This window comes from Camelina sativa, chromosome 16, assembly GCF_000633955.1.
Source record: "Camelina sativa cultivar DH55 chromosome 16, Cs, whole genome shotgun sequence".
Lineage (NCBI taxonomy): Eukaryota > Viridiplantae > Streptophyta > Magnoliopsida > Brassicales > Brassicaceae > Camelina > Camelina sativa.
The window spans coordinates 2,910,585-2,926,498 of record NC_025700.1 but is presented as its reverse complement, the minus strand read 5'-3'; the positions used below and the strand labels follow the sequence as shown (position 1 = coordinate 2,926,498).

The window sequence follows — 15,914 nt, the reverse complement described above, 5'->3', positions numbered from 1 at the left end:
ACTGGGAAATTTAAGAACAAATCCAGAGGAGCCTAGCGACTCAATTTATATAGACAGTGTCACTATGTCTTGGGGGTCTATCAGGAACCGTACCAGGTTTGAATCTGGATGCTTCATGCCTCGCCAGCTCAGGAGGCACCGAACTGTTGCTCTGAACAAGCATCTGCTTCAGATCATAGAAGACCTCGGTATCATGAAGAGTCAAGAACGAAGTCGCAACACCACTCTTCCCAGCACGCCCTGTACGTCCGATACGATGTGTATACATCTCTATATGTTTAGGCATGTCGTAGTTTATGTTGAAATAAGAACGTTGTATACTTGTATCTCTTTTTCTCTCTGCACTTGTGATTTCCCACCGTGTAAGGTCGTGACACGTCACACGGTACCCAGCCTTATCCAGATTTTTAGCAATAGAGTCTGCGTTTTTCTTAGTGTTACGACCATCTCCAATGGTTGGATCCAGATTATGGGATCCAACCATATTTCTAACCGGAAAAATACAAATCTCAAAAGTGAGACACTTGGGCATGTTTATTAGTTTTGGCTAGTCCAATGGTAAACACCTAATGAGTGTCTAAAAAATTTAAATTTTTTAAAAAACTTGGTATAAGTAATACTTGACACACACTCTAAACAATAAGAAATTGACAATGAACAAAGCAGATATCTACCTCCAAACCCAGTGCACATCCATACTTGTTCCTCAGTAGATCAATACACTCCAAAGACAGAGATAAAATACTCATATCCATCTTAGTTTCTCAAATGCATTTGTAGATAGATATCAACAACCAGCCTGATGATGATGATGATGATGATCATACCATACGACAAGAATAAGAAACCACAAGATTCAGGTAAAATATATCCTACTCAGCCATCTCTCTTACTCAAAATACAGATAATAAATGACCCCGCAGTTCATATTGGTCTAGAGCTCTCTATAATCAATTTTGTTGTAATTGGGAACCACAGGAACATGCTCAAATTATCTAAATCAAAAGCCAGACATGTATAACAGTGTGTCTTGTTAATAATTCACACCATCAGGGTCTCTCTCGATTCTTTAGGGACATAGTGAGTGATTTTGATCCAATTAGGGATAAAGCAAATAGATTTGAAGATCAAAACCCAGATTGATTCAATTCCTCATTCCAGACACATAATCACATTCATGCCTAGTAAAACACATACAGACACTGGTTATTGATTCAAATAACCCTAATTTAACAACCCACAAATAACGAGACCTTAGTTTGCTGAACCGAAAATCGCGGATTTTCTCACCAGATTCAACGATTTGCTAAACATCCATCGCCGATCGTGACCATCATCTCCGGCGGATAGAAGACTCCGACGAGCCAATGTATCCTCCATTGGGCTCCGATTTTGTCAAGGTTCGTCGGACACAGAGCGAGAGAGAGAAACAGTGACACGTATGGAGTATTATTTTGTATTTTTTTGTTCTAATAGCTTTGCCCCAACCAACAACACAGTGACACGTATGGAGTATTATTTTGTATTTTTGATTTAAATTTTAGACCCAAAATAGATGGATCCCTCAGTTGGACCCTCCGTTGGAGATGGAAATAGAGCTGTATTTGGGTTGTGTCGTGGGCCTAGCTAAGCCCATCTGTATGATTTTTTTTTTTCGTCAAAAAGGAATTTATATAGATGATAAAATGTAATCATTACAAAGAGTTTCCGTTAACCAAATAGGGGGATGGAAACAAGATGAATAAAAAGATTCAGAGCTACATCCAAATTTTGCTAAAGCATGAGCTGTTCTATTACAATTTCTTGGAATGTAAGCAAATTGAATTGTGTCAAAAGATTGTGACCAGTGTACTATATCTTGATAAACACCTTCAATAGATGCAATGTATATTGACTGATGCAGCATCTTAATAAGTAACTCGCAATCTCCTTCGAAGATAACATTTCTTATTCCCTGTATCCACGTTTGTTGCATCGCATTCAACAGAGCTTTACCTTCAGCTTCCAATGGTGATGATGCATATCTCATATTTGCAGCTCCCCAACCATTGGAGATGCCTCTGTTATCACGTAGGATCCATCCGCCCCGTGTCTCTTGAGTTAGGGGATCAAAACTTGCATCGTAATTGCACTTGAGCATAGGTTGAGGAGGCCTTGTCCAATGCGTTGGTTTTGATTTTAAGGAAGGAGAGTCAAGTCGGTTTAAAACACTTCGACACCATTCTCGTACATCCGCTTTAGCACGCCATACCATGTGAATTGGTTCTTCCGAATTTTCTTCAAATATGAATTTATTCCTTGTCTTCCAAATATGTCAAATGATCCAAAATGGTAGTAGTTTTGTCTCTAGTGGTACATCGTTATCATTTTGCAGTGCAAAAACAGCTTCCAAGAAAATTTCACAAGTGATTGAAGACAAATACAGAGCATGGATCGGGATATTTGCTAATTCCCAAATGGATTCAGCATATGGACATAAAAACAGTATGTGATCAATTGTCTCATCATTTCGTAAACATCTCGAACATATAGGGTCTATATTCATTCCACTAGATATGAGACGAGTTGCTGTGGGTAAAGATCTAGAGAGCAATCTCCATAAAAAGTGTTTTACCTTTGGTAGAATGTTTAGTTTCCAAATTTGTCGTTTTAACTGAACTGATCCATGAGGTTTTAGTGGCAAGTCACATGGTTTGTCCGGGTTGTTCATCGAGAACCAGTATCCAGAACGGACTGTGTAGTCCCCTGATTTATTGTAACGCCAGATAAGCCTATCTGGTCTTTGTTTCTGGGGGAGATACATTTTCAAAATCTTGTTTTGATCTGCAGGTGTAATATGTTGCAGAATCTTACTGCTGTCCCATCTGTATGATCTTATTGGAATAAAATCTATACTAATAATAAGTAAGCTCCTAAAGGCGTCCACATACGATTTTAAACCTCCAATTGTGATTAAACACTTCACTAATTAACATTTTTTAAAAATCTCCAGAATTTTCAATATTAAGAATTATTTTAAACAACCAATCAGGATTTGACATGTCATTCATTAACATTTTTTTAAATTTCCAGAATTTTTTAGACAAAGGAAAATTTTAAATTTACGGAAATAAAAGAAATATTCACAATATCCTACATCGGCTAGAAAATTTTTAGACAATAGTTGAGAACCAGTATAAATAAGATTAATATGCTTCCAACAACGAATGAGCAAGAAAACTTGATTTATCAGGTGTCCAAGTTTAAAAGTATATTCGGTTTGATCCGGTTTTTTATTTGATCAAATTAAAACTTTAAAAAGTTTCAAGAAAATAAATTATAATATTTAAAAAATTTTAAAGTTTTAATATTTAAAGTTCTTAGCTTTTAAAAAGTTTTTAAATATATTTTAAAAGTTTAAAATATTATCAATATTTATGTAAAACATAAATTATCTTATTTATCTACGTTTGTGCTTTTTATTTCTTATGATCTGTAAAACATATTTTTGTGTATGATTTTATAGCTAAGTTGATATTTTTCATTAATTTTTTATTTTTTATCTTATTTTTTATTTTAATGAGAAAAGAAATGATTTTGTTCTTGGAGTTTGATGGATTAACAAGTTGTGTGGTAGTATAAAAAAAAGGTTTTTTAGTGGAAGAAAATGAAGAAGTTGACTAGGATGAAGAAGAAAAAGAGTATAGCGAAGAACCAGATGGTAAAAGTAATGATGACGATTACCACAAAATTTGACAATAGAAATGACAAGAANCAAAGGAAAATTTTAAATTTACGGAAATAAAAGAAATATTCACAATATCCTACATCGGCTAGAAAATTTTTAGACAATAGTTGAGAACCAGTATAAATAAGATTAATATGCTTCCAACAACGAATGAGCAAGAAAACTTGATTTATCAGGTGTCCAAGTTTAAAAGTATATTCGGTTTGATCCGGTTTTTTATTTGATCAAATTAAAACTTTAAAAAGTTTCAAGAAAATAAATTATAATATTTAAAAAATTTTAAAGTTTTAATATTTAAAGTTCTTAGCTTTTAAAAAGTTTTTAAATATATTTTAAAAGTTTAAAATATTATCAATATTTATGTAAAACATAAATTATCTTATTTATCTACGTTTGTGCTTTTTATTTCTTATGATCTGTAAAACATATTTTTGTGTATGATTTTATAGCTAAGTTGATATTTTTCATTAATTTTTTATTTTTTATCTTATTTTTTATTTTAATGAGAAAAGAAATGATTTTGTTCTTGGAGTTTGATGGATTAACAAGTTGTGTGGTAGTATAAAAAAAAGGTTTTTTAGTGGAAGAAAATGAAGAAGTTGACTAGGATGAAGAAGAAAAAGAGTATAGCGAAGAACCAGATGGTAAAAGTAATGATGACGATTACCACAAAATTTGACAATAGAAATGACAAGAAAGAATATGAAGAATAAGAAAACATTGAATAAAAAATACAAAAACATAGGTGGTAGCGATCAATTAAATATAAAAACGAGTTAAATTCATGATGATAAAATTGTTTTGTTTTTTTGGTGGTCAAAGAAATGGTTTAGAATATGTGAGGTCATCAGTTTAATTCACATCGCTTGGATGTCAAGTTAAATTCATGATTTTTTTTTATCAGATTTGATTTTATAGCACAACTGATTTTTATATTTTAAAAAATTGTGTATCTAAAATTTAACTTTTTCTTTAATACTAATTTAACTGTCATCAATCATATATACTTTTCATCAAAATATATCAAATATAACCCATGCGTCAAAACCTAGTTGTGATTAAAATCTTAACACTAATTATTAATTCACCGCAGAATAGATTTATCTTTTCCCTTGTTTCTCTTTTTTCTCGATAACAAATGAATTTCCTTTTTGAAACAGGAAAAGACCTGAAAACAAAAAAGTTAAGAGGCAAAGAGGTGGCTAATCTGATCTCTGTATATTATATGAGGTATAAGATACATACGTACACATACCTCTCTATCTACATTCCAGAGTCTCAAATCAAATCGAAAGAGAATTATGCAAAGTCCGCAAAAAACACCACAAGACCTTCAATCCTCGGCAATGATGATGATGATGATGATGATGGCTCCTCCCTCTGCTACATCGACTACTCAACACTTGGTCTACGGTAATTCATCGGAAAACCCTAAAGAGAGTTCGGTCTCCACCACTCTCTGTTTGTCTTCTTGTGAAGAACCTAAGAAGAGGAAGAGGAACCATGATGATCCGGCGGCCAAGGTTTCTTGCTCACCAAGCGACAACAACTACTTAACCAAAAAAGAAAGAAAGACTAATCGAATGGGAACAAATCTCTCGAGTGAAGAAAGGGAAAGGGACGAAAGGTATGGTGTTTCAACAGAGCTAACACTCTTCAAAGATCCGTGGATCCTCAAGAAGGTACTAACCCCTAGCGATCTTGGCCCCCTTAGCCGTCTTCTTCTTCATACTCGCCCCATGGAGGAACATCTCATCAAATACCTCAACAAGGATGATCAGATTAAGGTACACCAAGGGTTAGGAATCACGGTCGATGTGTATGACCACGACACTGACTCGACGTTCCAGCTGCTTCTAAAGCGATGGACCACGTTGAATGGTTATGTTTTAAACGGTGGATGGCGTATGCATTTGGTTCGTAAGAGATGTTTGAGAAAAGGAGACGAAATTGGACTACTTTGGGATCGTTTTGCTTCGAGGCTCCACTTTCGTGTGCTTTCACGTGCAAAAGAACCCTAACTAGTGGGGCAATGAGCTGAGAGAGAGAGAGAGACGTCGAAAGAGATTCTTCTTTTTTTTTTAATTCAAGTTTAGCATTTACATTCGCAGAATGTTCTTAACATTGGATTAATTTTGATGCATTTTTTACCATTACAAGTTTTTTTTACGTGAGCTAAATAAATTTGTTGGCTCGGATTATTGATTTTATATTTAGGAAAACATATCAAAACAGTATATAAAATTTATTTTGTTTCGACTTTAAGTTTGATTGGGTGATTTTGGCAAAAATTAATTATTTTATGTTGTACTTTATTTTCTTTTATTTTATTTTATAATTAAATGATATATTTAATTATATTTAGAAAATGTTCAAATAATGATAATTTATTTGACTTAAATGAAAAAGATTCTTTAATATGAAATCAAACCAATTTAATAATACATCGAGCTCTGTATAAATATTTAAACCAAATTAAACCAAATAATAATTTATGTCTATAAATTTTTATATGGTTGGGTCACATAAATTTAATAATAATTTTGTTTATCGAATAAACTAAATTAAAATTCATTAAAAATATTTTTTAACAAATTTTAATACAAAAAATTAAGATATGCAAGACATACCACTTTTAAATTTAATAAATCATTTTAAATAATTTTTTTATCCACAACTGAACCAAATCAAGGTATGAATTTTGTTATAACAAATTTGACCTGTTTCTTAAATTCAAGAGCTAAAAAACTAGGAAAATTTTGAACCAAAAAGAGTGACATGCTACTTATAAATTTGTATAGCTTACATGATATAATTTTTAATAGTAAAACGTTGATTGCTTGATCATAATAAAATAAGGCTCAATTAGACTTATTAGGATTTATTTCACCTTCTACTAAAAGTTGAGAGTTTAAAATTCCCACAAATATATAAATATCTTTTATATTTTTGAAAAAGGTGAGGTTTTTTTTATACACATTATAGGTATTTCAAACAATAAAGTTCAATTTCTCATTCCGCAAAAAGGTGGGAGAAGCAAGTAATTATTGTTAATAAAAAACCTTAAAACTGCATAACAGGGTAATTATAAATTTACAGGGTAATTAGTCAAAAATGTCATTTTCAAAACTAAAGTTTTCAAAAAGGGTAATTTATCATTACTGCCATGAAGAGTAGTAATCTTTATCGCCAATGTCATTTTCGTTGTTCTCTTCTCTCAAATGTCATATGATCCACTTTAATATATTTATATTGACAAAAATACCTTTTATATTATTTCTTTTCTTGTTTATCTTGATCTCTCATCTTTCTCTCTCTTTTCTTCTCTCCTCTTTTTTTCTTCAACAACAAATAAATCACCACATCATTTTATGGATCGAGGCATTGGAGAAGACGATGGAGCAACATCGAAAGATTGAGATCCAAGAAACAATTTCTCATCTCTCTCATCTTCAATACTCATCTTCTTCTATTTCTGTCTCTGGAAAGCTCCATATTCTTTCTGAGGTTTTTCTGTTTGTTTCCTTCTCTCTATAACTTTAATCGACAAGATCTGATATCTGACCTTTTTTCGGTGGACCAGATTCGGTATACCAGTTTTGATGGACCAGATCCGGAGACTAAATATGTCAATTTCTTGTTTTCTAACTTGTTGTTCATTCAATTTCCCCAAGTCTTTTTGTCCATCATGCAGTTCTTCAAACCAATCGATGGACAACACTGATTTATCCTCCTAGATGGACAAGACTGATGATTTCTCCGAAGACAACAGCCGACAGAGAACACTGATGAATCCCATGATGGACAAAGTTGATTAACTCCTTGGTGGACAAGACTGATGAACTCCCCGGGGACAATAATTGATTTTGATGAACTCCCTGATGGATAAGAGTGATGAATTCCCCAAGGCAATAATCAGTAGACACCACTGATGAACCTCCTGATGGACAACACTGATGAACTCCTCGATGATAACAATTTAAGGACAACACTGATGAACTCTCTGATGGACAACATTGATAAATTCCATATGACAACAATCGATAGACAATAGTGATGAACTCATCGATGGAAAAAATTGATTCACAACAGTCGATAGACAATACTGATGAACTCATCTGATGGGGCATATCTGATGGACTAAATAAGACCAGAACATGCGTCAGCAGGACTGCACGGTGGACACGTCACTTGGTATTCTTCCGCCTGCGCTTTTCTCACTTTCTTACAAAGAGGTAATTTAGTCTTCTCACTCCTTCCCCCAATTTTAAACTGGCATTTTAGAGAAGAAAGAAAAAAATGGCATTTTCGATAAGTTTTTGTGGAAAAAGGCATTCTTAGCCAAATTTATCTAAATAGGTCTTGTGTTTAAGAGTAATTGAATCTAAATAGGTCTCATAATGAATAAAAGTAAAATGGTGTAATAAAAATAAGTCACTTACATTGGTCCATCAGATATCAACATGTTTATTTATGCAAACTATCGATGGTCCATCACGAACAAATGACAAATGGTCCATTGCTACCAAGATTAATGATTAATTTGAAGAAGAAACAGATAATCATAACACATCTGGTCCATTAGCATATACTTGGTTGGAAAGTCTTTAATTTGTTCTTCCTCTAGTCTCTCACTTGTGGCTTCCTTTAGGGCCTCAAAGCTATGATAATAGACAAAATAAAATAGAAAAAATTGAAGAGCACTAATTTATATTGGTCTTTTTGACAGCAAGATATCTATTTTTAACAAATGGTCTCTCGCTAACAGATAGTCCATCGACGAAGTGTTCCATCGCTAACAATGGTATATCGGTTAGCAACTAGGTCCATCAGCCTAAAAAGTTCATCATATAAACATGTCTACTTCTAACTGGTTGTCGATCACTACCAAATGGTCCATCGTTCACAAGATTCATGACTAATTTGAAGATGAAACATATAATCAGAACTCATTTGGTCCATGAACACATACCCAGTTGGAGAGACTTCAATCTTGTCTTCCTCTACTCTCTGACTTGTGGCTACCTTGTGGGTTTTGGATCTCTGATAATAGACAGAATGTAGTAGACAAAATTAAACATACGTCATTAACATGTCTAATCCTAATAGATGGTCCATTGCTAACAAATGGTCCATCACAACCAAATGGTCCATCAATACCATGAAGTCTAGATTTTAAAAGTTAAAAGAATTAACATACACAAGCTCGGGTGGAGGGTCTCCAGAACTAGAACGCCGTGTTGGTCACCTACAGTGGGGTAAGGTGGGTTAGACAGAGTACATGGTGGACAACTGAACTTGGTTATTAGATCGGTTGTTCATTATATGTTGTCATAAGGAGTGGGACGAAAAGTGGGCCAGTTGTAGAAGTGAGAGATATTGAGGATGAAGTGATGTTAGGAAGAGAGAGATAGAGATTGCAGAAGGTTAAAAATTGATGGTTACTAGGGAAGAGAGAGATGATTTCTCTCTTTTTTGAGATAAAGCGGAGAAGAAAAAAAAATCAATAGAAAGGAAAAGATTCTTTAATTAGTGTGCCAACTTTAGGTTAACTTCTAAATATCTTGAGCAAAAAATAATTTCTTGTGTTTTAATTACATAAGGGTATTATAATCTTTTATATAGCAGGATGTGGCACACAGGACAATGAGTTTCACAAACTGGCATTACGGAAGAAGTACGTCACTGTACATGGCACAATTCATAATTTTCTCTATATTATATTGCCATAATTACCGCTAAATTCTAATATTTAGTCAAAAAATTACTTAGGAAGTATATCTAATAAATGTAGACTAGTTTTTAAGTAATTAATTCAATGCCTTTATTTTTAGTTCAACACTCAAATGTCTATATAAACATGAATTTGTAACAAGAAAATACTTCACAAAACTAATTCATGGTCGCCTCCTTATAAACGCAGTGCATCTTCGTGGCGTAGGTTTGCCTCTCATCCTTTTTTTTATTCATTAATTTTACGTTAATTTATTGTTTTCAATTGTGGTTCTAACCTTGGTGGAAGAGTCACCATGTTGGTCTAGACCATGGATCGATTCTCCCCAAACGCAAAATTGCTCAGCTTTATCTCTTTGACCATATGGGTATAAATCCATTGCTTACGGTCCATTTGCATATCTGGAGGACCCTATCCGTAGGATATCCTTCCCCAGAGAAATTAGTCTCAGATTTATTCTCTGAGTTAACAAAAAAAAAAAAAAAATTATGAGTTTTATACATTAACCAAATTTCATATACCAGAATATTTTGTCATGCAGCGTAGACCATACTCGATCTTAGTAATATTCATATTGGATTGAATATCAGATATCTAAAAGTTTAGTATATTTAGATCTGAGAATAATTATTCGTTTTTGGATATGTCATAAACATTAGTATCGAGATTTGTAAGAAATATTTAAATAATAATAGAACTAAATGATACAAATTTTTATCATAGAATTTAATATCAAATTTGTTTTTTCATCAACATTTTAAATCATAATATTAAGGTTATTCTAAATTACCACACACTTATAAGACGAGATCCTGAACATGGTTATATATATATATTTTAATATTTCTTAAATTAAAAATTCTTGGAAATGTATAATAAGCTTTTCAGATTCCATTATAAATTTCGGATCCAGTAACAAATGATTTAAGTAGATAGTCATTTAAATTGACATTTTTCTTAAAAAAATATACTGTGCATGATTAAAAAAAAAAAAAAAAAGATTTTTAATCCAGCTACATGCTTTGGTCAGGTTTTCACTTTTCTTCGATCATGGATAAGAGTTTGGTCACCCTGGATCTGTTTCCGTATGACAAGCCACATGACCCCAAGGTTGCTTGTGGACCAGCAGACAATAAGCAAGCCGAAGAGAAAATAAACCTGGCGAGGATGAGGTTTATGACGTCTGAAGATAAAAGAGAGGAGGCGCGGCACAATGTCTCAACAAAACTAACTCTCTACACCGATCCATGGACCATCAAGCAGGAAATAACCGAAAGCAATTATGGTTATATCAACCATCTTTTTCTAACCGAAAGCTTTGTACGTAGCGACGTTCTGAGGTATCTCCCATTGTCTGATCAAAGGGCAGTACTCGAAGAAGGCCCTGGCTTAGACGTGTACGATGACGACACTTCTACTATGCACAACGTGGTTCTTATGAAATGGCCCGACTATCCAAGCTATATTCTCCTCAATGGATCGCATAAGGATTTTGTGGTGAGAAGAGCTTTAAAGGCAGGCGATGTGGTTGGAATGTATTGGGATCCTTATGGTTTCAAGCTTCATTTTTGTGTGCTTTCTCGTGCACCAATAAGAGCTAGCTCAGGTTCCGTAGCAAGTGGTTCAACATCATTTGCTCCTCGTCTTGCAGGTCCATAGGAGCTCGCTAGCTATGGAGGCAGTCTCTGCAGAGAGATTCGTATTTTCTTATTGTAATGGTCAAACAAACTGATGTGGTTTTATCTGTTTTTATATGGTTTATGTTGAATAAAGAATAAATGCTTTTATGCTAAGAATAAGAAATGAAACTATAATAATTTGTTACAGCGTCTTCGCAAAGACATTGATTGCCACATAACCAAAAAAACTAAATGGGTCTCTTGGTTGCTTAGCATATCGTCTTGATAGATTTACTAGTTCTCAAGCATCAATTTTCAATTTAAAACACAAAGAGAAGATATAAATGTGAAAGAAAAAAATAATAATAATAACGACTAACGAGAATCGAACATACTTTTCTTGAACAAACACCCAGTACTAAATATAAAAAACGTCACTCCAGTTTCAACTTTCCCACTTGCTACTTGTTTCCTTCACTATCAAACTACGACGAATCATAAAGATAAAACATGCGACTAACATCATAATTATCCCAAAGGGTAAAACGTCACTGGGAAATTTAAGAACAAATCCAGAGGAGCCTAGCGACTCAATTTATATAGACAGTGTCACTATGTCTTGGGGGTCTATCAGGAACCGTACCAGGTTTGAATCTGGATGCTTCATGCCTCGCCAGCTCAGGAGGCACCGAACTGTTGCTCTGAACAAGCATCTGCTTCAGATCATAGAAGACCTCGGTATCATGAAGAGTCAAGAACGAAGTCGCAACACCACTCTTCCCAGCACGCCCTGTACGTCCGATACGATGTGTATACATCTCTATATGTTTAGGCATGTCGTAGTTTATGACGTGAGCCACATCGGGAATATCGATTCCACGTCCAACAACATCTGTTGCAACAAGAACGTTGTATCTCTTTGCCCTGAAACCTTCTAAGCTGATTTCTCTCTGCTCTTGTGACTTGCCACCATGTAAGGTCGTGACACGGTACCCAGCCTTATCCAGATTCTTAGCAATAGAGTCTACGTTTTTCTTGGTGTTAACAAACACAATGGCAGTCTTATCACCCAGCTCGTCGAGCAGTTTCTGCAACCTGAAGAATTTTTCGGACTCTTTCATCATAATCACGTGTTGCGAAATCAAATCCGTGGTCTTTCCTGCAGTACCAATGGTGACGACAACCGGGTTCCTCAAGTACTTCCTAGCAAGCCGTTCTACCCCAGGAGGCATTGTAGCACTGAACATATATGTGGTTCTGTAAATTTTCTTTTCATCAAGCTCTTCTTCTTCGTTCTCGGGTTTCAAATTACTAGAAGGCATCGCATCTAACACACCTGCAACTTGCGGCTCGAAACCCATGTCTATCATCCGATCAGCCTCATCAAGAACCACATAGTTGCACTGGTTCAACACAGCATACCGCCTCTCAAGGCAATCAATCAAACGACCCGGAGTGGCAATCACAATCTCACAGCCTTGTGTAATCTTCAACCCCTGTTCCTCAATCGACTGACCACCAACAATAGAAGTCACCCTAAACCCTAAATAATGGGCAAACTTAACAGTTTCCTCCTCAATCTGCTGAGCAAGCTCCCTAGTAGGGGCCATAACCACAGCATAAGGTCCCTCAGTCTCATTCTCTTCAGTCATGGGTGGCAATCTAGATATGTAAGCTAACATAGGCAAAACAAAAGCAGCAGTCTTACCAGAACCAGTCTCTGCAATGCCGATAACATCACGCTGTTGCAGTCCAAGTGGTATAGCTGCCATTTGAATAGGAGAAGGTTTCTTGTACCCAGCTCTCTCCACAGCTTTCAGAAGCTCAGAAGTAAGCTTGCTCTCTTCCCAGCTCCTCATAGGACGAGGAATTCTCGAACCCTTGTAAGAGATATTGAAATCTTCCCTGAAGATACGCCAGTCCCTTTCGGTCATCTCCTCTAATCTCTTATCGCTCCAATGCCTATCAACCCTCATATCAAAAGAGTCGTATGTGTCAGCAGCTTCTTCACGCACTCTCTGAGCAGCAGCTTCCTCTGGTCTCTCAAGAATACCATCTTTCTTACGGATCTCGTCACGCATCTCTTTCTCATGCTTGGCAGCTTGTTTCTTCTGCTCACGACGGTCCATACCAGCACGAAACCCTCTACCAAAGAGAAGCTGAGCTTCATGAGGGTTTTGGTAGAGAACGTTCATATCCCTGGAAGTATCCTCAGTGTTTTCCCAATCGAAAGAGAAACGAAACTTCTCGCTTGGCCTTATAACTCTCTTCTTCGGCTTCTTACCTCCGAGATACTGTTCCTTAATGGCGTCGAGTTCCTTCTCCTTCTCTCTCTCAACTAATTTCTCAACCCTAGCCTTCTCCCTAGCCTTAGCCTCATCCTCTCTCTCCTTATCTCTATTTCTGCGATCCGGTTCACGATCCCGTTCACGACGGTCACGCTCACGCTCACGGTCTCTCTCTCGCTCTCTGTCTCTATCCCTACCATGGTCTCGATCTCGATCTCGCCCTCTGTCTCTCTCCCTGTCGCGTTCACGAGGTTCTCGGTCCCGATCTCGGTCTCGCTCCTTGTCCCGATTAGTGTTGTCTCCATTAGCGTCTCCAGCCTCGGGCTCGGAGGGACCAATTTGCTCGCGGCGGAGGCGTTGCTCGGAGATTTGGTCTTGGCGGCGTTTTAGGGCTAATTCTTCGCGCTGAGCTTTGGTAAGGAAGACAGGCTTCTTAGCAACAGAGGAGGAATCGAGGGAGGTAGATCCGACGACTTCGTTGATTGATCGCTTCATCTTTGTAGAGTGGATGAAGAAGATGTTCGCTTGGTCTATAGCAGGAGGGGAACGCAAAGAAAGATCTAGAACCCTTCTCTTCTCTCACTCGCCTCTCTTTCTTTATGTATTCCACTTTGTTTGATTCCTTTGTAATTTTTTTTTATATTTCCCCAATTTTGGTACATCTTAAGCCTTAAGCCCCTAGGGTTTTAAAGCCCACCCAATAGTTTCTTTTGATTCACCGACTTGGTTTCTCTAGTTTTCGTGCTTTATATTTTGTGAATGATATGTCAAATGTAGAGTAAACGACTTGGGGAAGGATGCAAGATTACAAAACCCTTTCAAGGGTTAGATTACTCACTTGTAAGTGACTCAGCTCACTCATCATCACTTTCCATGATGAAGTCTTTTGGTATTATGCAACTGACACATATATAATGGTTGATCGAGAGATGACTAATAAAACCATTTGATCATAATGTGAAAAGCAGAGACTCTAAAAACTTGATTTAGTGTCTAATTGATGCCCCTTTCGCTCACAAGTAACAAAACTCAACCCTGCTAAATAATAATATGCTGATGATGATCCTAAACTCAAACCCTGCTACATATGCTAATTCATCATCATACAAACTGATTACATATCATCATCACCTAATCTTAATTTACTAATTTTTACCAAAGGTAATGCTTCATCCCAAGGCCATTGCAAGTCAGTATGAGCTCCTTGTACTCATTCAATAGTTCCTGCAACAAACATTTAAAAGGGGATTTATCAAGAAACCTAGAAGCTTTTGAAAGTGTATAACGGAGCTCTCTCGAATGAGCTTAGTAACTCTTGTCTACCGTGTTGTGCTGGTAGATACGACGCATCCTTTTCTTGTCGTACTCCTTCCTTGTAAATGGGTCGCTCAGTACTGTTGAACAAATTGATCACAATCTTTATAGTTCAAGTTGATCGAAACCAATTACAGAACCAATGGCTAAATGAAAACAGATTCCTTTCCACTAGAGAGACTAGTAAACATCTACTTCAGTTTTATACATTTTGCATAACAAAGTTAGAAGAAGAAGAAGAAGATATAACAAAGTCCAATGAAACAAAATTCACTTTAAACACTCAATTTCTATAAGTTTACTACTTCAAATCAGACAACTTTAACAAGGAACTGTTGTCAAACACAACTACATCTACAAGTAATCAATCACTAAAGAGCCGAGGAGCAAAACCTTGATAAGCCTCGTTGATTTCTTGAAACCTAGAAGTAGCAGAATCCTCTTCTTTAAATTTGTCCGGATGCCATTTCTGCAACACAACCAAAACACAAAATGCCAAACAGCCATTACTGAAGAACTAGAGTTTTGTACGAAATGGTGAAAACTACAAGGGGGGAAAGAAAGAGAAAGGAACCAGTGCAAGACGAATAAAGCTGGAACGAATCTCATCATCAGAAGCGTCACAGTTCAATTCAAGAACTTTGTAGTGATCCTGCAACACCCCACCCAACCCAATTCACCCCAAAAGTAAAAAAACCGAAACTTTTAACAATTTAAAACCAAATAAAGTCTCGAATTTGGTTGTGTTACCTTGAAGTTCTCGAAATCGAAATCGAAGAAGTCAGAGCCATGACCGTCTCCCCAATCGTAACACCACATCCTCCACTGCGAACAAAACGATTCCGAGAGCTTCCCTCAGTTCACAATTCTCTCCTCTCCCCCACTTATTAGAGAAACTTGAGCAGATAAAAGAATCAATTTTTCTATTTACTGAAAATTACATTTAGACCCCAAAACTATTAATTTATTACAATTTAGGACATTTATCATCTTTCAGAAACCTTTCGTTGAGATAAACAACACCCGTTGATGGCCTCGTCTCTGAGCACAAGAGTATCATCGGCGTTAATCGGATCTCGACGGTGTTTCCCGTTCGTCGGTGCGTTTTGCGTGCTTTCAACTCTCTCTATCTCTTCGTCTTCCTTCAAATCTGGTTCTGCACACTCCTTCTCTCTCTTTAGGTTAGAGCCTTTCGATTTGTTTTTGTTAAAGTTTTTTTTTTTTTTTTTTAG

General features: G+C 36.0%; 2 protein-coding genes and 1 long non-coding RNA gene across 3 annotated transcripts; all 3 read right to left on the bottom strand.

The window, feature by feature from the left end:
- On the bottom strand, positions 7 to 14,002 carry LOC104749495 (DEAD-box ATP-dependent RNA helicase 21-like). The gene is made up of 2 exons (XM_010471137.2): positions 11,929 to 14,002; positions 7 to 298 (listed from the first exon to the last, which is right to left on the bottom strand). The coding sequence occupies exons 1-2, from the start codon at positions 13,861 to 13,863 to the stop codon at positions 41 to 43; spliced, it is 2,193 nt and encodes a 730-aa protein (XP_010469439.1). The 5' UTR covers positions 13,864 to 14,002; the 3' UTR covers positions 7 to 40.
- Positions 305 to 1,453, bottom strand: LOC104749493. The gene is made up of 3 exons (XR_761380.1): positions 1,291 to 1,453; positions 675 to 799; positions 305 to 488 (listed from the first exon to the last, which is right to left on the bottom strand). It is a non-coding gene; the product is annotated as an uncharacterized LOC104749493 (long non-coding RNA).
- On the bottom strand, positions 14,277 to 15,580 carry LOC104749492 (chaperone protein DnaJ). Its single transcript, XM_010471134.2, has 5 exons — positions 15,433 to 15,580; positions 15,257 to 15,334; positions 15,076 to 15,151; positions 14,692 to 14,762; positions 14,277 to 14,592 (listed from the first exon to the last, which is right to left on the bottom strand). The coding sequence occupies exons 1-5, from the start codon at positions 15,499 to 15,501 to the stop codon at positions 14,521 to 14,523; spliced, it is 366 nt and encodes a 121-aa protein (XP_010469436.1). The 5' UTR covers positions 15,502 to 15,580; the 3' UTR covers positions 14,277 to 14,520.